This window comes from Papio anubis, chromosome 20 (genome assembly GCF_008728515.1).
Source record: "Papio anubis isolate 15944 chromosome 20, Panubis1.0, whole genome shotgun sequence".
Lineage (NCBI taxonomy): Eukaryota > Metazoa > Chordata > Mammalia > Primates > Cercopithecidae > Papio > Papio anubis.
In genome coordinates this window covers 45,961,192-45,989,119 of record NC_044995.1, presented here as the reverse complement: position 1 = coordinate 45,989,119, position 27,928 = coordinate 45,961,192, and the positions used below count along the sequence as shown (strand labels likewise).

The following is a 27,928-nucleotide window of genomic DNA, read 5'->3' as shown; positions in this document are numbered from 1 at the left end:
CCTTCCCGAAAGAGCCCACCACACACCAGCATGGGACACAGCCCCATACTGAGGTGGCAGGGGGAGGGCTCCCCAGGGCCTGGCACGCCTTCACCACTACCCACGCAGAGACAGGCTTGGTGTAAAGGGATTGGTCTGAGGGCCCCACGGTGCACAGCACCCCCTGAAGAATTCCTAGTTCCCACGGGCTGACTCCCCATCCTCAGTTTCATCATCCAATGATGGGGACCTGGACGCCCCACTTCCTGGGGCGGTTATGAGAATGCAGTAGGATGATGCAGGCAAAAGACTTTGGCAGTGCCTGGTAGAGCCAACAGTCAACATGCGGTCACACCACTGTGCAAAGGGTCGGTCCCATCCCGAGCTCTGTGGCCACGAGGACTCACGCACGTGCACACGCACGCAAGACTGCGAATGGTAAACTTTATTAATGGAAAATGGAATGCCTCGTTAACAGAAACCTTGATTTAAAAACGGCAGAACAAGAACACATTTATTTAAAAAAAAAAAAAGTGAGTTCACATTGTATTGAGCTACAACACGGTGGCAGGATTTGCTTTGCTTTTAAAAAGATCCCCCAAGTTCAAGGGAACCCTGGCTACCAGATTCAACAGTGCATCTGCCCACCTGAAAACTCGCAGTGAGTGGGACTTAGTAGCGGCGGGTGAAGTGGGGATACGGGGGGGGATGGGGGTGTGGGTGCGGGACTCTGCTGCCCCGGTCCTGGCTGGCCACTCCGCCACCTTCCAGTCCACCACCTGGCACCACGTGGCCCTGGGAATGTCCACCTTGTGCAAAGCCGCCTCGCCTAGGAACAAAGTCAGACATTTTTTCCCCTTGAAGTGCTCAGCGTTTTCATCATAACATGGGTTCAGTAACGGTCCCGCAGCCTTTAGAGCGCTTGGGTTTTTTTTCCACGTGAGAAAAATCATCATCACACATTGTATTCCAGGTAACTGAAGAGCGTTATTTGAATAAATTGCAAAGAGCTGCTTTTTGCTTTGTTTTCAAAACATCCAACCCAGCCAGCTGATCAAACATGCAAAAACGGGAGAGGAAGTGAGGAGCAGGAGCAAACCACTGTCCTCCTCGGACAACACGCCTTACCCCGCCACTCCACCGCGGCTTGCCATGTGCCCCGGCCCCGAGGGCCCAGACAGGCCCCTCTCGCCACCTAGAAGAGAAGAAGGGTCTGCAAACACTCCATCCCTGGGGAAGCCCCTGGACACGTGTGGGGGCCACAGCCACCCTCGTCCCCAGAGCCAGCCCCATACCTTGCCACCTGGCGTGCTCCCGGCTGGCCGCGCCTGCGTCCATGGTACCCTGCCAGGCACGCGCCTGGTGCTCCTCCAGCCGCTGGTTGTGCTCTCCCCAGTCACGGCCACCCCTTTGCCAAAAAAAAAAAAGCAGACATGCAGCCGTCTGATGAGCCTCCAGGATCGCGCTGGGAGCAGGCGCATCCACCCTGACCTCAGCCGCGTGGCGGATCATGCCATACAGCAAGGGCTGCAGACGAGTGGGCAAATCATGGGAAGTGACATTTCCCCAAAAACTGACGTGCCAGTAAACACGTGAGAAGGGGCTCAACGCCACCTGGAAATGCCAATCCAAGGCACAGCGAGACACTACCTCCCCCGGGCTGGGATGCTAGAATCACACAGTAACACGCACCATGGAGGGTGCGAGGAAAGGGAAGAACCCTCGTCCACTGCTGGTGGAAATGTAAAATGGTGTGGCCACTGTGGAAAACAGTTTGGTGGTTCTTCAAAAAGTTAAGGGCAGAATTACCACGACCCAGCAAACCCAGTCCCACCTGACAGAAATGAAAACGTGACCAAAGACATCTGGGCGTGAATGTTCCTGGCAGCAGCATTCCTAACAGCCAAAGGGAGATGGGCCCCAGCGCCCATGAACTGATTAGCAGATAACGCCATGTGGTGTGTCCGGACCATGGACTGATTAGCAGATAACGCCATGTGGTGTGTCCGGACAATGGAGTGTTCAGCCTTAACTAGGACGGAAGCGCTGGCCCAGGCAGCATGTGGAGATGAGCCCTCAATACATGAGACTTAGGGAGAAGCCAGGCCCAGCAGGCACACCGCGCAGGCCAAGAAATGACTCAAGACAGCAAATCCAGAGCCAGAAAGGAACCCGTGGCTATCGAGGGCAGGGGAGAAGGGGGTGCAGCTGCTAAGAGGAGCAGGGTTTCTTCTGACATGATGAAAATGCTTCGGAATCGGCCTTGGGGATGGCTGCACAGATCCACGCACATGCAAACCTCCAATGACTGCACACGTGAAACGGGAAGTACGTGTCCTGTGAATTATACTTCAAGAAAGCTATTTTTTTAAAAGTTTCAGACAGAAACTCTGGGAGATGAAAATCTGAGTCCCGTGTCCTGAGTCCTAAGTGGCCGTGCAGGAAAGCAGCCAGACCCAATCTGCATGAGTGTCTGCCTGCTGTGGGTTGCCGGCTGCAGTGACAGTCAGGCCAAGTGAGCCCACAGGCCCGAGAGGGGTCATCGGAGCCCCCAACACACACCTGCCAGGCAAGCGCAATACCGCCCTGGAGGGAGTGGAAAGCACGCGTGTGGCACCTGCCCTTGGTGACCCGAGCGTGCCCAGCCACTGCTCACCATGTCTTTGGTTCTGAGTTTCCCATTTACATTCCCAAGTTATTTACCACAAAACCCACTAAGTGACAGGACAGGAATGCTAATGAGGTCACCCAGAACACTTTACACCAACTGATCAGAGCACTGCCACCGTCTGTGCTGCCCAGAGATGCAGGAGAAGCTTCAGGTGGGACACTTGGCACGGCTCCGAGTCAAAGTCCCTGGCAGAGGTGGAAGAGCCTCTCAGTGTAGAGGGAGGGATGGACAGGGGAGCACAGGGGACCAAAACCCACACTGCGGCAGTGGGCAGGGGCCAAGGCAGCCCTGGGCCGGGGCTGGAGACAGACAGGACACTCATCTCACAGAGAAAAGCAGGGCGGCAACTGCAAAGTGGTCCGGCCACCAGCCTCCTCACGGCCAGTCCAGGCAGCAATAGGGCAAACAGGCAGGGGTGACCGCAGCTGGCCAAAGAAACCAGAGAGGCACCCAGAGTCCTCCCAGACAAGCCCTGTACCCCAGTAATGCTGACGAGACTCAGGACAGCCCCCACAGCTGCAGTGCTGGTGAAGGTGGCTTTGAACACCTATGGAGGACCTGGCCTAGTGTCCTCAGCCCTGAGTCCTGGGGGGAAGGTCCCCATAAGCGATTCTAATAGGCAGGGCAGAGTTGAGAAGCCCCACCCCAGACCAACTAGGGGTCAGAGAGAAAACTCGAGGAAGACACATGTAAAGAGGCAACGTGGCAGCAAGGGCAAGGCCGCTCTACCACGGACAGGGCAGGACTGACAGCTTCTGCGCTGTCTCTCCCAGTGGGAACGCAGCCCCTGTGATTGAGACATTTACAACTGCAGGCGCTCCCCAGCTCGGGAATGGGGATGGGCCATTCTGGGCGATCTGGACAGCTCCATCCCTGAGAGCCTGTTCTGTGCTTTCTTCTTGAGAACCTGGACTTTCTGAGTTAGGAGTTTCAAATGGCAGGACCCGTGGTAGTCCATCCTAAAGCTGCCCTAGCTGAAATCAAACCTTGGGGACATGCCCGGCCAGGCACCAACCTCTTCCCAGGCTAGGACAGATGCTCCCCACCCGACTGGGGCTCACTCACTAACCTGGGGGGAGGGGGCAGACCCCGGCCTTCACTCAGCCTCTTGTCGGAGCCGTAGCCCCCCCAGCCATCACGGGAGTCCCGGCCGTGGCGCTCTGGGGGTCCTCCGTGGCCATGGCGGTCATCTCCATAGTGCTGGAAGGCAGGAGAGGGACAAGGTGACACTGACCACGTCACCCACATAGGCCCACCTTCCAGGAGGACTGTCTACCGAAGGCCCCAGGGCAGCAGGTGGGCCAGAGCCAAGAGAAGACGGCAGGGCGAGGCCTCAGCCCTGGTGGGCCCTGCTTCGCTGACCCTCTGCTCCCTGGCTCCCCTCCTCGCACCCCTACAGCTGCATCACTGCCGTGAGCTGCCCCAGGAGCGTGGGGAGCCCTGGTGTTACTGCCCGCAACAGCTCTGCTCAAGGTCCACTAAGATGTCACCGAGCCCTGTCTTCCCTGAGGAGCTGGGCACTGCCTCCTTTCTGATCACAGGAGTGCCCTCGGGCGGGTCAGCACCCCTGTGCTCTGGCGGGGCCACACTTCCTGCCTCCCTGGCCAACCAACTCTGCACAGAGGAGCCAGCAGTCACGAAGCAGGCAGGTGCTGCCTGTCGCCATAGGCCATTACTCTGCCACCCAACTCCCACCTCTCCACCAGGCTGCTGCCTTCTCAGAACTCACACCCTGCCACCACGCACGGGGCACCCGCATGGCACCACAGAGATTTAGGGACCACTCTTGTGGTCTTCAGCCCCCAGTGCCCACCCAGCATGGACTTGAAACATGGAGAATCCCAGGCTCCCCATGCCCCCGACCCTGGCACATGTGGGCTAAATGACAATCACCATTTGGGTTCTTAGGGGCACACTACAGGCACCAAGACCCAAAGGCTCCCTGAGCAAGTGGACAATGAAGAGACACTTGAGGTTTCTACTGGATAAAATGAAGAACAAGCCCGACATATTTGAAAATGACAGAAACTTGCACATTAAAAAACAATCAAATATTTGCACAATTTTTTTTTTTTAGACAGTCTTGCTCTTGTTGCCCAGGCTGGAGTGCAATGGTGCGATCTCAGCTCACTGCAAGCTCCGCCTCCTGGGTTCAAGCAATTCTCCAGCCTCAGGCTCCTGAGCAGCAGGGATTACAGACACTTGCCACCATGCCCGGCTAATTTTTTTTATTTTTAGTAGACACAGGGGTTTCACCATGTTGGCCAGGCTGGTCTCGAACTCCTGATCTCAGGTGATCCACCCACCTCAGCCTCCCACAGTGCTGGGATTACAGGCATGAGCCACCACGTCCCGTTAAATATTTGCGCATCTAGTCGCTGGCCAGAACCCACACATCCATACCCGCCACACATGCTAAATTGCCACCTCTCTGGGATAAAGCGGCCGCCTGATGAGAAATGGTGAGTTATGCCCGCACAGCAGCACAGTGGCCCTAGGGCTTGGCATCGGGGCTCTACTCACCTGGCCATCCCGGTGGTCTCCCATCATTGGCCTCGAACCCTCCCTCCTGCAAAAGGAAAAGATCCTGTTCAAACAGCGCCAGGCACTACTACACATTTCTGTAGGTCAGGTAAGTTTCACGACTGGGATACTTATTCCATCCCATCACATAAAAAGTGTAACTGGCCTGGAAAAAAGCAAAAAGCTAGCTCAAATCGAAAGGCTTTTCTCTGGGGGCAGGAACAAAGTTGGATCCTAAAGAGAAGGGAATACAGATCTCACTGAACTAAGATTCCTCGGAGAGCTCTCAGTCAGGGGAACAGGGACAGAGGCCTCCAATGATCCCTAATCTTTGGTCTGACCCAACGCGTGGGACTTGCCAAAATTCACACCAACTCCACCCCAAAATCCAGCAGAATGAAGAGTGTGGCCTCTCAGCCTCCCTTTCCCATTCTGCCCACTCTGACACTCCTTCTAAAGGAGCCAATGAACGGGGAAATGGGTCAGAGATGTGCAGCTGAGGGGAGCCCAAAGACAGGACTTTTAAACTGGAAAACCAAGTGCTGTCTTCTTAATAAACTAGATGTACTCCTCATTTCAAAAGGCTAAAAAGCCCACCCAGACCCTCGAAATGCAAAACAGGCCTCATGAGAAATTTTGCATGTCCTCCATCAATTCTCTGGTAGCTCTCGGGCACAGGAAGCTCTGCTGGTTGTCCAGGCACGAAAGCCCCAAAGCCCCAGCATGCCTCAGGTCACGCCTCTCCTTAGCGGCGCCAACGGAGAGGGGGAGCAGCTATGGAGAGACCTCCCAGGAAGCTATGAAACCCAGAACAAGGTTGTGCTGACAAACATCGCTGCCTCACAAGAGAGCTCGGTGTCGGGGGGCCTCCACCCAGGTCCCTCCTGGCCATGCTGGAACAAGCTCTGAGATGCCTTCCCATGAGGCAAGCTGGGGATTCTGTAAACGGCCGCCAATTCCAGCAACTCGCTCAAGTTCTGGGCAAGGTCAGAGTCACCCATTGTGCATCTCAGAAGTAAACGAGGCTTCAGAGCACACAGGAACCCCTGCACTGGGCTGAGAATGAGGTCAGCTGGATGCGCCAGTGCCCACAATGACTGTGGCTAAAGGAGGGGACGGGACCGCTGACCTGTCGATGGCGTGGTCCTGGTACTGGCCCCGGTCTCGATGATCGAAATCGTGGAAGCGGTGGTCCGGCCGGGGAAAGTCCGCGCGGTATCTGTCCTCCATCGCCACACGCTTTCCTTCTGGCCAATAGGCATCATCTCGTCTGGTTTTTATTTTAAAAGAATGCAAATTCCATTTATGAAAGGAGGAGAAAAAGGAAGGAGGTGGAGGTGGGGAGGGGAGCTCTCTCCCCAGACCCAGTATCGTTTAAAATGCCCTGCAGGGCTTATCTCTAAACACTCGATCATCATTGCTTTGATTTGATAAATTAAATCCCCCATTAACAGCCGAGAGGTACACTTGTATTCTCATCCAACAGTCCCGAAAGGAGCACTGCTGTGAGCTCATTGTCTCATGAGACTGTTAATACCCTGATCCCCACTCATGAGCACAAATGCAAGTGAAATGAAATATTTGATTCTTCTGGAATAGCATTCGAGTTGCCACACTTTTACTTTCCCTGCCTTCCACGGGAGCCCGAATCTCCCTCTGAGTTTCTTGCAAAAGCAAAGAGAATTAGATGAGGTGATAGTGAACTACACACAGCTCCGGATGGCATCCAATTATCTTCTTGATTTTTACCAGAAAACTAGGCTCATGGAGAGTGGGGTGACAGGTGACTGTCAATTAAGCTGTTCCAGGTAGCTAGAGACCAATAAACCTACTTTCTAAACCAAAGGCAATTTCCTTTTCCACAGCGCCTGCTCTGTCTCTCTGTCTACAAGGACACGAGATTGGCAGAGACAGCGGTGGCCAACTTGGGCCTAATGGGCATTTGGTTGTCTCATAAGACAGAGAACAGTTATGCTCCACGGGGAAGTGGAGAGGAAAAGCATCACAAACCCTTCAGCAAGTGGCAGCCATCAAGTTTCCCAGAATAACTCAAGTTGGGGGAGATGCTACACAGCCTCGAGCGGTGACAGTGAACTAATAAACCTGCAGCAGCCAGTGAGAGCTACAGGGAGTCCCCAGGGCGCATGCTCCATATCAAATTTCATTCTCCCCCTCCCGCCCCCCTCCCGGGACGGAAGGGAAGCCGCTGTTCTGTTGGAAGGGTGAACACCGCTGCCACGCTGGCCTCCGTCCTGCCCGCGCTCTGGGCAGGACTCACCGATCCAGGTCGTAGGGCCTCCGCCCCGGCCGCCGCTCCTGCTCGTAGCGCAGCTGCTCCTGCTGGCGCCGCAGCTCCTCGCGCTCGCGGTGGATGCGCTCCTGCTCCTTCCTGCGCTCACGCTCCACGCGCATGCGTTCCCGCTCTAGCCGCTCCCGCTCCATGCGCTCCCGCTCCAGCCGCTGGCGCTGGCACTCGAGCTGCAGGCGTTCCCGCTGCAGCCGGGCCTTCTCCTTCCGCTCATGGAAGGCCTCGAGGCGCTGCTCCCGCTCCCGCTGCTCGCGCTCCCTGCGGGGACAGGCGAGGCTGCCCTGAACCCCCTGTGTGAGCCTCCACGGAGAAAAAGCCCGGTGCCCAAAACTGGGTGTGAATTGGAAGCAAAAAAAAAAATTGGATCCAAAAGCTCACCGGGCTTCCCTAAAGCTGCGCGTGCAGAGGGTTACCTTACTTAAGAAAGTCACCTCAAGAAAAGCAAAGGCAGCACAGCTGGCAACATTTCTAGGTTCGCTCAAGAACATTTTCCAAATGCTATGAGCACAGCTTTTGCTTTACTTAGCAATATTTGAGGAAAAGTGACAAGAGAACGCCGGGTATCCCGACATGAAAACGCCGAATGTCAAGGCAGAGAGGGACAAACCTTCGAGACCACAGCCCAGAATGGAGCCGTGGCAAAATGACAACTGGACTCGGCTTGCAGTTTCTGACCTTGTGTGAGAGGTTTCAATAGGGAAGACCGAGACTTCAGCACCCAGGGACCATCCCATCCCATCCAAGCCACACACGGCTGGGTTTTGCGCACCAGCCAAGGTCCAACACCAGAGGAGGGGCAAAAATAGACTTTGAGCCAGCAGAAGGCTCAGCCTGTAATCCAGCACTTAGGGAGGTTGACGCAGGAGGATTGCTTGAGCCCAGGAGTTCAAGATCAGCCTGGCAACATAGCCAAACCCCATATACTGTAAAGGGCCTCCCTGACTTCATTTCAAGACAGGGTCTCACTCTGTCACCCAGTCTGGAGTGCAGTGTTGTGATCACGGCTCACTGCAGCTTTGAGCTTCTGGGCTCAGGCGATCCCCCCACCTCAACCTCCTGAGTAGCTGGGACTACAAGTGCACGCTACCATGCCCAGCTAATTTTTAAATATTTTGTAGAGGTGGGGGTCTCGCTACATTGCCTAGGATGGTCTCGAACTCCTGGCTTCAAGTGATCCTCTGGCCCTGGCATCCCAAAGTGCTCGGATACAGGTGTGAGCCACTGCACCTGGCCCTTTGATGACTTTCATGCCACCTGGCATGTCTGGCAGCTCATGTGTGAACAGGTGCTGGCCCCTGCGCCTCAAGGACCCAGGCGAAGCACAACACCCGCCAGCCCAGGCACTGGCTCTCGGGCACACAGACTCCTCACTCCAAGTACAGCTGGGAGAAGGACAGCCACCCCCAGAGGAAACCACCAGCCCACCACCCCACCCAGCTCCACTCACCGCCGCCTCTCCGTTTCTCGGATCTCCCGTTCCCGCTGCCTCTGGCGCTCTCTCTCCCTTTGTTCTTTGATTTTATCAAACGACAAGATGTCTCTCTTTTCTTTGCTTTCTGACTTGCGATCCTGACTCTTGGAGCTCTGTTTACCAAAACTGGTTTATTAATGTCAGGAAAATGATTGCAACAAACACACAATGGAGATTATGCACGTGTGGATGAGACTAAGATTCTTTGGCCCCACATGGTGTAGATGGAAGGCTGTGGTCTCCAGACCAGAGGCCCAGGCATAGGCTGCTTCCCTCCAAGTTTGCGTTTTACTGCCTAATCCAGAATCCTGCTTTCAAATGTCAAGGGGCATTCATGGAAGAGAAGAGGTTGGCCCATGCCTCAAAAAACCTACAGGCACAGTTTTTCTAGCATAGCACAGCCAAGGACTCACATAATCCAAAGCAAACCTAGGCCTCTGAGAGCCATGGGGCACATCCGCACAGGGCCACTGTGGCCATTAGTTCAGAGGGGGACAGCAGTCAGGCCGGCTGTTTGGACAGCTGGAGGGCAGACTGCATGTTTCACATCTCAACTGCTGGCTCAGGACTCAGGCAGACAGCTCTAAATAGAATATGCCAGGCCAGGCGCAGTGGCTCACGCCTGTAATCCCAGCACTTCAGGAGGCCGAGGTGGGCAGATCACGACATCAGGAGTTCAAGACCAGCCTGACCAACATGGTGAAACCCCATCTCAAGTAAAAAAACAAAAGTCAGCCAGGCGTGGTGGCGCATGCCTGTAATCCCAGCTACTCAGGAGGCCGAGGCAAAAGAATCACTTGAACCTGGGAGGCGGAGGTGCCAGTGAGCTGAGATCGCACCACTGTACTCCAGCCTGGGAAACAGAGCAGGACTCCGTCTCAAATGAATAAATAAATAAATAAATAAATAGAATATGCCAAAATGCTTTAATGCAAAATGGTGCTCCTAATAAGGTACAGAACACTAATAGCCAATGTCTGTAATTTATTTTGTGTAGGTTTTTGGTTTTTTTGAGACCCAGTCTGGTTCTGTTGCCCAGGCTGGAGTGCAACGGCTCACTGCAGGCTCAAGTGATCCTCCCACCTCAGCCTCCTGAGTAGCTGAGACCACAGGTGCACACCACCATGCCTAATTTTTCTATTTTTGTAGAGACAGGGTTTCGTCCTGTTGTCCAGGCTGGTCTCAAACTCCTGAGTTCAAGTGATCCGCCTGCCTCATCCTCCCAAAGTGCCAGGATTACAGGCGTCAGCCACCCGCACCCAGCCTACATTCATAATTTTCTATCTGTGGCATAAAGCTCAGAGCTGTAATGACTGACTCCCATTTCAAGGTTCTCCAAGGCCTCACCCAAACTAGCTACACACCAGACCCTCCCAGGAAGCTTTTAAACACCACAGAACCTGAGGCCTCCTGCTGATCCACACAGAATCTCTGGGGCAGGGGCTTGGGAAATGACATTGTTAAAAAGCTACTCAGCTTATTTTCCTAATTAGTTCCCATAGGAGAGAAAGAGCAAGCAATGAAAGACAAACCAAGCCAACAGAAAGACAGGTAAAGGTCAAGGCGGAGACATTACACCAATTATTAATAAAATGCAGGCTGGGGAGGAAGGGGCATACACACACAGGGAGACATCACCCAGCACTTTGATGGCACGCTTTGCCTATGAGACGAGCAGATGTCTTACACACACTGCAGTGGAGTAAGAAGGGGACAGGTGCCCACGTACCACCGCACAGTGGGCAGCACAGCAGGCAACAGTGCCAGCACTCCTGGGTTCTCAGGCCAGCTTAGCCACTTACTAGTGACCTGGCAGGTGCAACACACGCAGGAGTCCCCTTCACAACCTTTCTGAATAGCACTTCATTTCAAAATTTAAAAGTTAAAAGAAGCTGGGGCTAGTGGCTCACACCTGTAATCCAGCAAGTTTGGAAGGTCAAGGCGAGAGAATCACTTGAAGCCAGGCTAAGCAACAAAGTGAGACACCCCACCCTTTATTTTTTAATAGATAATTATTATCCATAAAATTTAAAAAAAAATGTAAAAGCAAAAAGAAAAAAAAGCAAAAAGGAAAAAGGCCAAACCTACATGTCTGTATGTAGAGACCTCCATGGCATATTACACAAAAAATGCAAGCTCCAGCACATCCTCTGTCTGTGGTCCCACGGCACGCACAGGGAACTTGTGTGCAGAGGAAGCCGAGGAGCCCAGCCGGACACACGGAGGCTTTAGTATGCCCGTGCTGCATCTCCCCGAGCTGACCAGATGTTTTAATCATGCACATGTGGTCACTATTTATTTTTCAACATCACAGTGACATGGGGGTAAGATTATGGGTCTTTTTCAATGTTCTACTCTAGATTTCTCTGTATCTTATGATTTTCATGTGAAAAATGACATTAGGAATTGATACTTTATAAAATCCAAATGTTCATTTTAAAAACTAAGTCTTGGTTGGGCGCGGTGGCTCACCCATGTAATCCCAGCACTTTGGAAGGCTGAGGCTGGTGGATCACTTGAGGTCAGGAGTTGGAGACCAGCCTGGTCAATGTGGCAAAATCCCGTCTCTACTAAAAGTACAAAAATTAGCCTGGTGTGGTGGTGCGTGCCTGTAATCTCAGCTACTCAAGAGGCTGAGGCAGGAGAGTCGCTTGAACCCAGAAGGCAGTGGCTGCAATGAGCGAGATCACGTCACTGCACTCCAGCCTGAGCGACACAGCAAGACACCGTCTCAAAAAAAAAAACAAAAAAAAACTTAAGTCTTAACCACACAAAGTGGTCCTGGCTGAATACGGTGAACTCTGCGTTCATTAAAAAAGCACAGTCACCTCACGAACATCTTAGCTAGAACCTGCAGCTGGGAAGCAGAGGTTTTTATTGTTTTCCAGAGTGAAAAACGCAAATGAGATGCTATTTCGTCTAGTTGTGAGCACAACTCAAGAGGCAGCTCTTGATCTGGTAACATGACCAACACTCTGTCCTAGGCTGGTCTCTACCTTTTTGGTTAATTTAATAGAAACTAGAAAATCAATGAAAGAAAGTAACCTGCTATTAAGTCAACCAAAGAGAAGGACCTGCCTCCCAGCTTGAAAAGCCTGGGACTGGCCCATCCTAGCCTATGGTGGAGCTGCTGTGTGAATCGATGCTCTGTCGGAAGGCGGCACATCCCAGTCAGGAGCCAGTACGGGGCCAGCACATGGAGGGAAGCAAACACGGAGGAGCACTGCTCTGCAGAAAGCGCCGGGATTCACGTGTGTGTCTGTATCTACAATCTACACAATTATCATGCCTCCTACAAACTTCAAAGAACTCTTTTAAGATTTTAAAGGCGAAACAGCATTGTTTTCATAATGCGAATCAAACGGGTCGTGGAGCCATCGTGAGAAACAGCTGGCCCTGAGATGGCGGAGGCAATACTCACTCTCTCTTTGGACCTGCTGGTGGTTTTCACGCTAATGACAGGCTCTCCTTTCGATTTATCCATCACAACCGTCCGCTCCATTCCTCTGCTTCCTTCAGGACAAAACACAGCAAACTATGAAAACCTGTGGACGCCCCAACTTCCCGTAGTAAACAGCGCTCTGATGGACTCTGGACACACAAGGCGTGAGTCAAGTGACTGACACCAGCCTTGGGAGCCTCTATTTCTCATCTATTGTGAGCGACACAGTAACGCGGGCACAGCACAACGGGGGCACCCTCACGGGTCTTTGTACAACTGGAGGGACCTGTTCCCAACCTACAGCTTAAACCTGCAGCACGCACATAGGCACAGCCGTCCCGCAGAGCCCTCTGTGACCCTCCACACTAAACCCACACAGCTCTGGAGCTGATCTATGCTGTCACTACTCCCTGACGTTCTGTGAAGCTCTGCAGTATCCAGTCTGTGCTCAGAATCACACTGCAGCTCTGAGGGAGTGCCTTGCCAGACGGGTGGGCTTCCCTCCATTCATTTCCAGCAATAAAGGTTTCCCAACCAATTCTCTCTCCTGACAACAGAACCACCAGGCTCTAAGCACTGGAACAATGACTTATTTGGGGAGATTTATAATACTTGAGGAACATTTTAAAAACACGTTCCTCATGAGACTCAGGGTAAATTAGCCCGAGAGCTGAAGATCCAGCTTGTAATGTGCTGTACCAAATTTCAATGCTCCAGATGGCTGGGTTTTGTTTCTGTTTTTTTTCTTCCTTGATGGGGGAGGTGGAGTTGGCTTATTTTTTTTTGCCACAAAACATTCTGAGTCTTATAGAGATTCAAAGGTGTACAGCACAATGAACTTTTACAAAATGACAACAGAAGTGGCATCGTCCAAATACAACCACTTCAACAGATGCTTGGAGGTTTCAGTTTTCTCTGTATTTTTACTACCTCCAGCTTTAACATAATGTGGGAAAAACTTGACTGCACACCTGCAAAATAGCATCAGGTTAGTTACAAGAAACTTGGACAACTCACTCTTGCGAATCCCACACTACAATAAGCCAAAGGCCCTGAGAAAGCCAGAACTCAGGCAGCTGAGTTCAGCAATACACGTCAAGCCCTGAGTCCCAAGCACTTCTGGATTCCTGATGTTGTATGGAAACTCCTTTAAGCCATTTCATCAACAGACTTGTTTCTTCAACGGTGACATATGAACAGCCAAACAGCCATGTCACCAGAGCTTGCTGTCCTCATCTTCCCTCGGAACCCCACCTACTCACCACCCGTGCCAGGCCTTGGGCCTTACCCTTCCCCTAGCACTTAAAAGACTCTCATCACCTGATTTGGTGACTCTAGACCGACTTGTAGGTCCGGGTTTCAGCTCATCCTGGTCTTTTTCTTCCTTTTTAATGTCTTCAGGCTTTTTTTCCTCCTTCTTCTCAATCTTCTCCTCCTTCTTAATTACGGTTCTATTTAAAAACATGATTATCAAATTGAGTTCACAAGACTCTGTAACAGGAACGGCTCACCCAGAGCCTCACTCACACATACTCAGATGTCCACGCAAAACAAAATCACCCCGGCGGCAATCAGGTGGGAAAAAATTATTTGAAAACCATAACAACAACAATACTCCTCTTTAGATACAGGCCGTATTCCCACTTCTATTACTTGCTCAACTGAGGGATATGCACAATGAAATTCCTGGGGATGCATTTCCAAAATGCCAGACAGGCTGGCATGCAAGAGTGGCGTGCAGGTGGAGACGAGAAACATGCCAACTACATGAGAACACTTCTAAAAAGTTTACTTTAATGTTTCATCATGTATGTGTGGAACATTGTTTATAAGCTTTATAGGGAAAAGCATTTCTTCCCAATATAGCCTCAATAGGATAGAGGCCCAGTGGCAGGACGTCAAGCCCCCACTGCACAGAGTGGCAGGCCATTTACCCGTGAGGCCAACACCCCTCGGTTAGTAACTACTACATACTTTTAGGGAGTTAAATGATGTGTTATGTGCCAGTGAATACGGGAAGGTGTTAAGTGCCATTTCAACCAAAAGCAACTTTCTTCTAAGCAGTGAAATAAATCATCTTCGCCACTCAAACTCAGCTGCCGCGTTCCCTAATGCCATTCGTCTCAGGCAATTAAACTGCACACTGACTCAACACCAACAATGTGCCAGGGTCCAGGCAGGAAAGTCAGGCCTCTGCAGGGCCCTCCAGCAAGCACCTGTTGGCCTCTCCCCCACCGACCCAGGCAGGGTTCCTGGCAGAGCTCCAGCCATGCCAGGGAAGCCTCTAATTGCCCCATCTCCCTTGCCCTTCTCAACCTCCACATCATGGAGTTGTCTTTTTTTAAAAAAATAATACTCATTTTGAGAAAAACTGACTATTGTAAATCATCTTATCTCCTCTCCCTCATCCCTATGACGACCACGAGGGCGGCCTTACTGTCAATCACTGGGTCTGCCTGACTGCGGTGATCTACGGTGACGTTTTATAGAGTGTCTTAGGCGTGACATGAACGAGGTCATACTTCATATACTGCTCTACAGCTTACTTTTGTTACCTCATGGTATGCTTTAAAGAAGGGTCTTTAGGCTGGTCATGGTGGCTCATGCCTGTAATCCCAGCACTTCGGGAGACCGAGGCAGATGGATCACAAGGTCAGGAGTTTGAGACCAGCCTGGCCAACATGGTGAAACCCCATCCCTACTAAAAACACAAAAACATTTAGCCGGGTGTGGTGGCGCATGCCTGTAATCCCAGCTACTCGGGAGGCCAAGGCAGGAGAACTGCTAGAACCCAGGAGGCGAAGGTTGCAGTGAGCCGCGATTGCACCACTGCACTTCAGCCTGGCAACAGAGAGAGACTCCATTTCAAAAAACAGAAAAAGGAAAAAAAAAAAAAAGAAGGGTCTTTAGATCCTGAGACAGAACTCAGGGGGAATAAAAAGGAGGTGGCTGGATACAGGCGTGGGCTACCACTTCCAAGTAATTTTTAAATTTTTGATAGAGACAGGGTCTTGCTCTTTTGCTCAGGTTAGTTTCCACCCTGGCCTCAAGCAATTCTCCCACCTTGGTCCTGCAAAAGACTAGGATTATAGGCGTGAGCTGCTGCATCTGTCCCCAAGTTGCAATAAGTAGGCCCCTGAGTAATGGGTGTCAGATGAGCCTTCATGAGCTTGCGACGGGGCAGGACGGGACGGGGCGGGGGTGGGGGGTTGGCTCCTTTCACCTGCCGCACAAGATTCTGTGTTTATTCATCTGCTTTCCTTCTAGTAGATCAATATATGTGCTAGAGAAAAGACTGGAAGGATATCTGACAAAAAGCATCATCCCTGGGTGCTGGGATTACACCTGACATTTACATGTGCTTTCTGGATAACAACTGTATAAAAACCAGCACTCATCCAAGACGGCAAAGGCGAGCCCCTCTTCTTCCCTTCTTTGGAAAGCTTCTCTATTTCACAAGACCGATCACCAATCTAGAAATCCTTCAAACAGAAGGAAAGGCTAATGAAGGTGTCAATTTGAAGGAAAAAATAAGGTCAAAACAAATTTTAAAATGCTCAACCTCCTAGGCAAACAACCTGCAGGAAGTTTGGTCTTAAAGGTCTTAAGTTCATCACCCAGTTAAGAGCCATGGGGCTCCGAGCAACCTTCATAGGTTGAATCCCAGCCTTGCCGTTTCCCAGCAAACTCAGGCAGGACGTGTTCCCCTCTCTAGGCCTGTATCCTCTCCTACATAGAGCACGTGCCTCCCAGGGCTACTGCAAGGACCGAGAAAACTGCTGCATTCCCAATGCTGGCCACAGGACCATGCCATACTGTTAGCTAATTATTACCACCTTTCCCACAAATACAGAAAAGCAATGAATGAAACACAAGATACCAAGAATACCGCAAACCTGCAACAACAGTTCCCCATCTTCCACCAATACAGACTTTTTTTTTCTCAGCAATGCTGATGGGATGTGTCTTTTTGAAGTTGCTGATTAAATTAGAGTGCTCACCAACCCCCCGCCCCCCTCCAAGTTCATGAAGGTTCATCTGACACCCATTACTCAGGGGCCTACTTATTGCAACTTGGGGCCAGGTGCAGCAGCTCACGCCTATAATCCTAGTCTTTTGCAGGACCAAGGTGGGAGAATTGCTTGAGGCCAGGGTGGAAATCAACCTGAGCAAAAGAGCAAGACCCTGTCTCTATCAAAAATTTAAATATTACCAGGGAGTGGTAGTCCATGCCTGTAGCCCCAGCTACTAGAGAGGCTGAGGTGGGAGGATCACTTGGGCTTGGGAGGTCGAGGCTGTAGTGAGCCATGATTGCGTCACTGCACTCCAGCCTGGGTGACCCATCTCAAAAAGTAAAATGCTTTTTAAAAATAATAATTCCAATTAAATATAATAATTCCAATTTGGCCATGATGTAAATTGGTAATTACATCTTCAAAAACCCAGTTCAACTATATCCACAGACATGTTTACCCTCTAAACTGCATTGACAATGTAAACTTAAGGCAGACACTCAGCCTTCTGAGACATTGCCCTGATCAGATACACCACCAAAATCTACCTTCTCAAAAGCCTACAATTGTGTTAAAAATATAAATAAGCCGGCCGGGCTCGGTGGCTCAAGTCTGTAATCCCAGCACTTTGGGAGGCCGAAGGATCACAGGTCAGAGATCGAGACCATCCCATAACACACGGGCAGAAACCCCGGCTCTATTAAGAAATACAAAACTAGCCGGGCGAGGTGGCGGGCTTCAGAACTCCAGCTACTCGGGAGGCTGAGGCCGAGAATGGCGTGAACCCGGGAGGCGAGCTCCAGTGAGCTGAGATCCCGCCACTGCACTCCAGCCTGGCGACAGAGCCAGACCCGCCTCAAAAAAAAAAAAAAAAAAAAAAAAAAAATATATATATATATATAAATAAGCCACACCTGCCTTGAAAGAGCTGTCCCTACCTCCATTTTGATTCGATATAAATCACCCCTTTATAAAAATAGAACCTCAGACCCATGGTTCCCAACCACTAGGCCAACATACCCCAGGGTGCCACCGTGAACTCACAGGGTGCCTTGGGATATTTTTAATTTTGAAGTAAACACAGCAATACTTGCCATCTGTCAGACACAGCACCAACCAACTACTTGCTCAAAGTCATTCACTGCAACACTAGACCAGGCTACATTCCTTTGGATGATGCTTTATCTTTGAAAAACTGGGTTTATGACAGTTGCTGTGATTAGTAAGTGAGAACTACATGAAAATCAACATGGATGAGGAAATGATTCCAAGGTCTGAGAGGCTGTACAAGGGACCAGAATATGGAAAAGGACATACAAAATAGTATTCTTCCATTTTGTGTATACTGATTTTTCAAAAGGCTAATCACTTGTCAGGACACAAATACATGCTGAGGATCATCTGCATCCACTTTTTAAAGACATGGACTACTTTGTTAAATAGCTTTAAACAGAAAGCTGAAGATTGGCAGTGCGTGGTGGCTCACACCTGTAATCTCAGCACTTTGAGAGGCCAAGGCGGGCAGATCACGTGAGCTCAAGAATTTGAGACCAGCCTTGGTAACGTGGCGAAACCACGTCTCTACAAAAAATGCTAAAAGTAGCCTGGCTGGGTGGTGTATGCCTGCAGTAGTCCCGGTTACTTGGGAGGCTGGAGTAGGAGACTCACTTAAGCCTGGAAGGTGGAGCTGCAGTGCCACTGCACTCCATCCTAGGTGACAGAGTGAGTCCCTGTCTCCAAAAAATAAATAAATAAAGCTGAATATTTAAGTGGCAGCAGAACACAAAAATCAGCTGAGACTCCAGCAGGAAGCTGGAAAGGCTGCGTGGGTAGAGGTGGGGACAGAGTGTGTTTTTCAAGGCCCACGGTGGCTGCCCTTGCCCTCCTCCCACGGATTCCAAGAGGAGGTTTGAAAATTCACTTTACTTTTCAATTTTGATCTCCACAGAATGATGTCTGTCGACACTCGATAATTTTTCCTTCTTCACTTCGCACTCTTTTCTGTCGGAAAGCTTTTTCCCAGCAGGCTCGTTTTTGGCCTAAAATATAATACAGACAGAAATGATGTGTGGCCCAGGCCTTCTCACTTGCAAACTCCATTTGCGAGTTATCATAGACGAGAACTGCCTCACCTTCTCTACGGAAATCATTCGTCCATGCAGCTCAGTCCTGTGGAGATGGCTGATGCACTTGGTCGCCTCGTCGGATGTTGACATGGTGACGAATCCATAGCATCGAGCTCCCGGGCTGCGGGCGTTTGTTACCACTTTGGCCCCAACAACCTTCATGAAAAAGGGCACTCTTACTGTCTCTTACAAATGACCACACAACTTGCTAAAGTTATTACCTGACAATCAGAATCATTTTCACTATTTGTCACCTCTCCCCATATTAGTACTTTTCCACTATTAGTTACTGAATTGGTTCCAATTAATCCTGACCTATCCAAATACAATTGCTTTTTTTTTTTTTTTTTTGAGACATAGTCTCACTCTGTCACCCAGGCTGGAGTGTAGTGTCCTGATCTCAACTCACTGCAAGCTCTGTCTCCTGGGTTCAAGCAATTCTCCTGCCTCAGCCTCCCAAGTAGCTGGGATTACAGGCACTGGCCACCACGCCCAGCTAATTTTTGTGTTTTTAGTAGAGATGGAAGTTTCCCCATGTTGGCCAGGCTGGTCTCCAACTTCTGACCTCAAGTGATCTACCCCAGTCGGCCTCCCAAAGTGCTGGGATTACAGGCGTGAGCCACCGTACCCAGCCACTAAATACAATTGCTTTTAATACAAGATCAGTCATCACAATGAAAACACACAAACATGCAAGGTTATAAAACCATTAAACTTCATTACTCATAACTAATAACCAGAAGTCCTACCCATCCACATCGTTTTCTCTATTTCCACTGTGCCCACGAACAGCTGTGGGGCTACTAAGCAACGCACCCATCCACTCCAGCTGGGCCTGAGAACAGCTCTGACTCAGACCCGGACTGTCGGGAATGTTCCCATGGGGAAAGGACTTCCACTTCTGGCCGAGACGGGAGAACTAAGCATTGTCTTCCTGCCTGAAACAACTGACAAACGTGATGAAACGTAGGCCATGACGGTTTTCAGATCCTGGACATCAGGCTGCCCGAGACAGCGATCCCTGAGAGCTTCCTGACTGCCCCTGCTCACTGCCTGGAGTTCCCAGGCAATGGGGGATGGGTAAAATAGCACTGAGATTCTGAGACCAAGACAGAGAGAAACCACAGAACTGAGGATCAGAGAGGACACAGCCACACAGAGCAAGCTGAAGAGACCCACAGAGGGCTCCTCCCGCCCAGTACATGTGTGTGCAAGGAAACCAGAGGCTGGGACAGCACCACTCATAAGGAACAGAGGGAACAATCACTGGGGGGCACTCAGGGCCACAAATGGTTTGCTCTTCCCAATAGCCAGGGTGGAAAGGCTGGTAATTCACGGGCATCAGACCCACTACTCAGAGGGCATTGCCCAGTAGTGAGACCAAATCAGCCCAAACTGAAGGCTACTTTGACCCTGACTTAGCATAACAGCCCCACAAGGACCAAAGTGTGTCAAGTACCTCAGCTGTGCACCAGAAAAAAGCTCAAGGGTATTTGTAGAGATACAAGTATAACTAGCACCCAACAAAATACAATTCACAACATCCCATAAAAAATTACCGGGACGGCTGGGCACAGTGGCTCATGCCTGTAATCCCAGCACTTTCTGAGGCCAAGGCGGGTAGATCACTTGAGGCCAGCTGTTCAACACCAGCCTGGGCAACACGGAGAAACTACATCTCTACCAAAAATTTTAAAAATTAGCTGGGTGTAGTGGTGTGGTGCCTGTGGTCTCAGCTACTCAGGAGGCTGAGGTGAGAGGACTGCTTGAGCCTGGGAGGTTGAGGCTGCAGTGAGCACCACTGTACTCCAACCTGAGCGACACAGTGAGATCCTGTCTCTATGGGAAAACAAAACAAAACAAAAAACAGAAGAAACTTAAAAGCAGCCAGAGGAAAAGAGACAAATTGGAAACTAAAGGAACAAGGATTAAGTTAACCTAGAATTCTTTTTTTTTTTTTTTTCCCTGAGACGGAGTCTCGCTCTGTCGCCCAGGCTGGAGTGCAGTGGCCGGATCTCAGCTCACTGCAAGCTCTGCCTCCCGGGTTCATGCCATTCTCCTGCCTCAGCCCCCCCGATAGCTGGGACTACAGGCGCCCGCCACCTCGCCCGGCTAGGTTTTTTTTTTTTTTTGTATTTTTTAGTAGAGACAGGGTTTCACCGTGTTAGCCAGGATGGTCTCGATCTCCTGACCTTGTGATCCACCCGTCTTGGCCTCCCAAAGTGCTGGGATTACAGGCTTGAGCCACCGCGCCCGGCCAAGTTAACCTAGAATTCTATACCCAGTGAAAATTTATTTCAAAATGAAGACAAAGTAAAGACTTTTTCTGACATGCAAAAGAAACAAGAACACATCACCAGCAACCCCACACTACAAGAAACTTTCAGTTCCTTCAGGAGGGAAGAAGATGATCTCCGACGGGATGTACAACAAAAAGCAAGGAAGAGCACCTGGCGAGGTGAACATGATTTTTTCCAGTCATTTCTGGGTCTCTTTAAAAGATAACTGTTCGGCTGGGCGTGGTGGCTCACGCCTGTAATCCTAGCACTCTGGGAGGCCGAGGCAGGCGGATCACGACGTCAGGAGATCAAGACCATCTTGGCTAACACGGTGAAACCCTGTCTCTACTAAAAATACAAAAAATTAGCCGGGCATGGTGGCGGGCACCTGTAGTCCCAGCTACTTGGGAGGTTGAGGCAGGAGAATGGCGTGAACCCGGGAGGCAGAGGTTGCAGTGAGCCAAGATCGCGCCACTGCCCTCCAGCCTGGGCGACAGAGCGAGACTCTGTCTCAAACAAACAAACAAAAAAAAACTGTTCAAAGCAAAAAAGCCAAACCACAGCAAGTCAAAGCCAACAAAATATTGGGTGACTTCTTCAAGAGAAGTAAACTGTATGACAATAACATCACAAAGATCGACAGGAGGGGAAATGCAAGTATATTCCCGCGGATAGTTCTCGCATTACACTGAACCCAACAGAACACCACTTGCAGACAGACTGTAAGGGAAGATGTGTACTGTAATCCTACAAGCAGCCAGTAAACCACAATGACAAAGAGAGTAAATAAGCCATCAGTCATCAAAGGACTCGACCCACAAGGCGGCAGATAAATGGGAAAAAGAGATAAATGAACAAACATCATGAACAGAAAACAGCAAGATAGCAGATTCAACGCCAGCCCCACCAGCACTGGCGCACAGAGTGAACGTTTCCCCAAAACACAGGAGTCCTGCTCTCTGACCCATCTCTGACTCAGTGGGTCAACCTGAGTAAGGCATTCCCCGTCTCTGGACCTCATGGCCCCAACTATGAAATGACAAGGTGGAACCCACACGCTCGAGGTTCCCATCAGACTCTGACGTCCTGTGGTTTAGACCACACAAATGGAGGAGTCGAGACTCTGCCTGAATGTGTCAGGGCCAAAGGGACAAAAGACTCTCCTCACAGAAACACAGACGCCACTTCCCATATCACAGCTGAAGCCAATGATGACGTCATTCTACCTTACCATCAAATTAATCATCCTTACAAGGACATTTCTTCTGACAGACAAAACCCAAATGAGAGGAGGCACCATACTAAGCTTGTACGTCCCCATCCCTGGGCAGTGCCATCCGCCCTGGAGCTTGTCACAGCAGCCTCTGCATGCTTCAGTCAAGTAGCCGAGTGGTGTCCTGCCCCTCTGGCCTTCCTACGTCCTCCTGTTTTTGTCCAGAGCTGAGACCCACAGGCAAGGCCAACTCTATCACTCACGTCTCGGCTGAACGTCACTTTTTCAGCGAGGTCTGCTGAAGCTGTCTCCCGAATCTAAACATGGTCTCCCCCACATACTGATAGCGTACTCTAACCTTCCTTAATAGGCTCATCACAACACATATGTGTTTATTTCTTAAACGGTCTTTTTCCCATCAGACTAAAAAATCTGTGATGACAGTGACCATGTATGTTTACTTCTGCTTAATCATCAGTGTCTGAGTGAAGTCAAAAAAGTAACTGAAGAAACAGATTATTTATGGTTATAAGAATTTCCTAAGCCCTTGTTGAACACACAGACTGTTAAGATAAAAACTGAACTAAATGCTTTCTCTGGGTCCTGTCTGCTTCTTAAGCAATGAAACATTAACCAACACCTGATCGGGTGACACAGACCTAGACAAAGGAACAGCTTCTGTAGCCAGAAGGCTGTGTCGGACAGGCCCCGCTCTGCCTGGAATCAGGGCACCATCCAGACACTAAATGGTGAGTCTTCTCCTTTGGAAGCCACTCCCCAGAGGCACCCAGGAGACCAGGGGAGTGCCAACTGCTTATCAGAAGACTCTTGGTTAAGTGCAGTGGCTCACGTCTGTAATCCCAGCACTTTGGGAGGCCGAGCAGGCAGATCACATAGGTCAGGAGTTGGAGACCAGCCTGGTCAACATGGTGAAACCTCATCTCTACTGAAAATACAAAAATTAGCCAGGCATGGTGGTGGGTGCCTGTAATCCCAGCTACTCAGGAAGCTGAGGCATGAGAATCACTTGAACCTGGGAGGCGGTGGTCGCAGTGAGCCAAGATCACACCACCGCACTTTAGCCTGGGCAACAGAGCAAGACACGGTCTCAAAAAAAAAAAAAAGAAAAGAAGACTCTTACATTAATTCATTCCAAACAGTGGAATCATTTTAAATTGTCCTCCTCAACTTCCTTTGGAAAGCTGCTGAATTGTACTATTTTTCTCCTGCCCCCATAAGCAGTATCTTAGTGATTTTTGAACCACAATCATGTCAGACTATATACTTAAAATGCTAAATTATATGAAAGTCAATTATTCATGTCATTCTTTTTTTTTTTGAGACAGTCTCACTCTGTTACCCAGGTAGGAGTGCAGTGGCACAATCTTGGCTCACTGCAACCTCTGGCTCCTGGGTTCAAGTGATTCTCCTGCCTCAGCTTCCCAAGTAGCTGGGACTACAGGCACACACCACCACGGCTGGCTAATTTTTTGTATTGTTAGTAGAGACAGGGGTTAGCCATGTTGGCCAGGTTGGTCTTCATCTCCTGACCTTAGGTGATCTGCCCGTCTCAGCCTCCCAATTTATTCTTAAGGGAAAAAAACTGATCATGTCAGCTTTAAGTTTTGCTTAGGACGAAAGACCATAAGTCTCTTTGAGACCAGTTAGAAAGAACCCCAAGAACATTGAGATGGAAGCTGTTTATACCGCTGTTCTGAGCACTGCTGTGATATGACCAACCACGTGCCCTGCTCGGCACCCTAGTTACTGTGAGTCAGGAAATAAGGTGCACTGCACAAGACTGGGCGAGCTTTGTTGCTGTCCTTTTTTTTTTTCTTCAGACGGAGTCTCATTCTGTCGCGCAGGCTGGGGTGCAGTGGCCGGATCTCAGCTCACTGCAAGCTCCGCCTCCTGGGTTTATGCCATTCTCCTGCCTCAGCCTCCCTGAAGTAGCTGGGACTCCCTGAGTAGCTGGGACTACAGGCGCCCGCCGCCTCACCCGGCTAATTTTTTTGTATTTTTTAGTAGAGACGGGGTTTCACCATGTTAGCCAAGATGGTCTCGATCTCCTGACCTTGTGATCTGCCCGTCTTGGCCTCCCAAAGTCCTGGGATTACAGGCTTGAGCCACCACGCCCAGCCATTGTTGTCATTTTTTAGTAAACACAAGGTCTTGCTATGTTCCCTGGCTGGTCTTGAACTCCTGGACTCAAGCAATCCTCCTGCCTCAGCCTCCCAAACTGCTGGGATTATAGATGTGAACCACTGCACCCGGCAGAGTTTCCTTTTTAACTCTGATCATCACAGTGGATGGTATGAGGCAAGGGAAGGCATACCTTCCCATACTTGCTGAAAAGGTTCTTGAGATCCGTAGCTCGTGTTGTGGAGGACAGCCCGCTGACCCACAGGTTCCGACCAGAACTGCTGCCAACTCGACCTGGCACGAGAGGGAGATTCTTAGGCATCAACCCAAGGCCTAACAGGAAGCACAACCATTCTTAAGATCGCAGCCCTCTTTAAAAGCCCTAACGACGCCCAATCCCAACTGTTGACTCAAGAATTTAATGCACACACACATGCCAACACACAGAAGGCAGAAAATCTGGACAGCAAAAACTGAGTTTCCTTACTCAAGGAATAATCATGCCCATGTCAGTTATGCACTGAAATGTCTTTTGATGATCAGATCTCATCCAAGACAGCAGTCTCTAAAGTCCTTGAAACAGTCTTCAATGAGCAGAATTATTCCTTTCTTGTGCTTTTCACTATCCCATAAATGACAACCACAACAGAAATATAAAATGCAGATGCTTGCGAACTTCTAAAACTAGTCTCTCAAGAAACTATTAGGTGGTTGATTCCAGTAACCCATAATAAAACAAATGACTGGATCCAAAGTGTGGATATCTGCACGCCCCTCCTCCCAAAATAAGGGATCCAAACATGGCTCCCTACCGCATAAGTTAAATCATACCTTTTTCATCTTTAATGATTGGCTTTATATCTTTTTCTTCCTTAAAAGAGCTAGAGACAAAAGTTAATGTTACTCATACAGGAAAAAAACGAAAGAGAACAAAACTAAAAATATGATTATGTGCTAAAACTGAATACCTACCAGAAAATTAGTCTGAAATAAAATTTTAACAGACACCTCTGCAAGCTTATATTGGAAAATCTGACCCCAAAAATACAATGTCAGATTTGTAAAAGTCAATTCGATTTAGCTGAAGATAACGATTAACAATTTAAGAACACAACCATGATAGGTTGAGAAAAAGAAAAGGAATTGAATCACCCATTAAAAACACACAGAGAAACAAAACATTCTTTAGAAGCAAAACTACAATTTCGTCAGTCTGGCTGGCCAATTGCAGAAAAAAACAGCTTATGTGTGTCATTAAATGACCAATGAAAAGGAGATAGCGTCTGGTCTAAAACTGAGAAAAAACAAACCTCATTTTCTGATCAGCGCCCTCACTGGTTGAGGACTCTTTAGGAGCCGGAGGGACTTCATTACAAGCTTCAAAATCAAACTTCCTCCCGTCTTCTTTGCTATCTCTGGCTTCTGGGCTTGCGGCTTCCGTGGCTGCTTCCGCGAGCTCCTCGCTAGAGGCCTCCGCGAGCTCGGAGGCCGCACTACTCTGCTCAACTGCCGGCTCTAGCCCTACAGGCTCACAGTCCGTCCTCTCGCCATCGCCTGGCTGCTCCGCGGGCTCCCTTTTCACTACCGCTAACAGGCTGTCTGCCTTGCTCGACTGAGCGTGTGCTGTTGACTCGCTGGCCAAATCTAAATCACCCTCTTCCGGATGGGCGCTGTCAAATAGGTCCTCTTCCTCCGCAAGCTTTCTGTCTGGCCCCACGCTACTTGTGTCCTGTGCAAATGGCTGCTCCAGCTCGGAACTTTCTTCTTTTACTGGCTCAGATTTACAAGTTTCCCCCAAAATGTCGAGTATTTTCTCATTTTCTACGGATTTAACAGGAATAGAATGGCACAAGGTTTAATTACCAGGGAAATAAAGCAATCACAAATGTGGAACTGGCACGGCTGCCACACTAACACGAAGAGAACTGCTAGCTACACAGAGATTGGAAAACCCGCGGGTACACAAAGTTATACTGGTTACACTACCTGCCCTGTGACCGCCTCTAGGTAAGCCTCTACGCTACACGGAAGAGAAAAGGCCCCCACAGATTTAAAAACCTACAACCACGCGGCTGCTTCTCAACAGTCTTCTTCGAGTTTTTGTTCAAGTCTGGGTCTTCTGACTGATTTTCCAATGTCCAAGGTGCTGAACCGAATGCAATCACCATTCAACGACAGCTCAATTTCCAAATTTCTTTGAATTTCTTTTAACAGAACAATCCAATATGAAAACCAGAATCTCTTCTGACGGTGGGAGATAAACGCAGTCCGGAAGGGGAATAATATGTTGAAAATTTTCACGAAGAAACTGTTTCCTCTTCTGGAATCCAGTCATTTCTCAGGTGGTAAGTGCCCTGACAACAGCTTTTTCCTGCCTTAACTGCGTTAATCAAAACGACTGCAGCAAAATATCACAAGATCTGTTTCATGTGTAGAAACACATGGAGGAATCATGGGGACAGGGGGAATTAAATGCCACTCTACGTGGTTAGAGATGAAAATAATCACTACATTGCACCAAATGTATTTGACCTCAAGAAGCCAGAATGGCTCTTCTACAGATCTGGTGATACGAATGGGTTTCCAATCTCTGATCCTTGTATGATCTGGATTGTCCACCATTAGAGCAATTTACAAGATCATAACACAACTTAAAATATAGACAGCTTTAAAATAATAGCGTGAAAACTTTCAAACCATAACTGTCGTGTTTCTCTTATCAGTACCTGGCTCCAAAAGAGATTCTTCAATGTCCTATTTAAAAAAGAAAAAGCAAATCCACAAGTCACTTTAAACACGGGGCAGATACATTTCACCAACAAATACAGCTTTCAATCATCTGTGAATAAATGCCTGTTTCCACAAAACTTTCTCCTCTCCAAAAAATGTATTCCATGCTACAATAACTTGGTGAAAACCAGTTTATTTTGCCAGTTCCTCTGGTAACAGCAGGTCCCTAGTGATAACAGTCTGTCTGATTCTCCCGAGTCTGGGCCCCGCACAGACGTGCCACTCACCCCACGACCAAGCTGACCTAGTGGCTGCTGCAGCTGGCAAAGACCCCCTTTGTCAGAGGAGAGGTCACAGTGGATTTAGGAAAAAAATACTTTTCCCAACATAAACTTATTTGTAACTGAAACCTGTTAAAACAAAATGATCTCTCTACTCTGCTGAAAACCTCTTCCAACATCTGGCTCACTTAGGACAATAGGTCCAATCCTTCTGGTAGCCCAGACTCAGCGAGGTGGGCCCAGCTGCTCTGCAACACCCTCTGGCTTCTCCCCAACCCTGTGTGCTCCCCTCTCTCTTCTGCATCAGAGCCACCCCCCACACTTTCTGCTCCAAATTCTTCTTTCCCTCTTCAACCTATCCGTCAGACCTCAATTCAGACATAACTTCCTCTGGGAAGAGTTCCAGGCACTTCTGAAGTCCAACCACCACAACTGCTCCCTCATCACACTTCTTTCTCCCTTCTGGTTACATACTTGGTTTGATCCCACTGCCCCTGCTAGATGGCCAGCCCTGAAACTACTTCTGTTCTGCTAACCTCTTAACCCCAGTATCCAGCACAATATCATTTCCTTATACATACACACTGCTCTTTCACTGTGGAACATCAACCACTTGTTTAACATTCCCAGTGATGCAGAACCAGATGGTAACTTACCGGAGTTACTTTGAAGTTCAACGATGAAGTTTCCGAAGTGTTCTTGAATCCTTCCCCATCCACCTGAAAAACAAAATGGAAGATGACTTTGTGG

General features: G+C 49.5%; 1 protein-coding gene across 3 annotated transcripts in view; it reads right to left on the bottom strand.

The window, feature by feature from the left end:
• Nucleotides 1-409: 409 nt before the first annotated feature.
• Nucleotides 410-27,928, bottom strand: part of SAFB2 (scaffold attachment factor B2) — a 37,336-nt gene continuing 9,817 nt past the window's right edge. For 2 of the 3 annotated variants that reach the window (XM_003914714.4, XM_031660087.1), the window contains 17 exons: nt 27,835-27,897; nt 26,894-26,921; nt 25,478-25,988; nt 24,999-25,048; nt 24,361-24,461; nt 18,540-18,689; nt 18,334-18,446; nt 13,715-13,845; nt 12,374-12,465; nt 8,929-9,065; nt 7,452-7,739; nt 6,303-6,443; nt 5,174-5,219; nt 3,720-3,850; nt 1,275-1,387; nt 1,108-1,174; nt 410-808 (listed from right to left, as the gene is read on the bottom strand). In XM_003914714.4, the coding sequence (XP_003914763.1) occupies nt 652-808; nt 1,108-1,174; nt 1,275-1,387; nt 3,720-3,850; nt 5,174-5,219; nt 6,303-6,443; nt 7,452-7,739; nt 8,929-9,065; nt 12,374-12,465; nt 13,715-13,845; nt 18,334-18,446; nt 18,540-18,689; nt 24,361-24,461; nt 24,999-25,048; nt 25,478-25,988; nt 26,894-26,921; nt 27,835-27,897 (2,319 nt within the window). In that variant the 3' untranslated portion in view covers nt 410-651. The remainder of the gene's footprint in view (nt 809-1,107; nt 1,175-1,274; nt 1,388-3,719; nt 3,851-5,173; nt 5,220-6,302; nt 6,444-7,451; nt 7,740-8,928; nt 9,066-12,373; nt 12,466-13,714; nt 13,846-18,333; nt 18,447-18,539; nt 18,690-24,360; nt 24,462-24,998; nt 25,049-25,477; nt 25,989-26,893; nt 26,922-27,834; nt 27,898-27,928) is intronic. The other variant, XR_002518861.2, reaches the window with a different exon arrangement.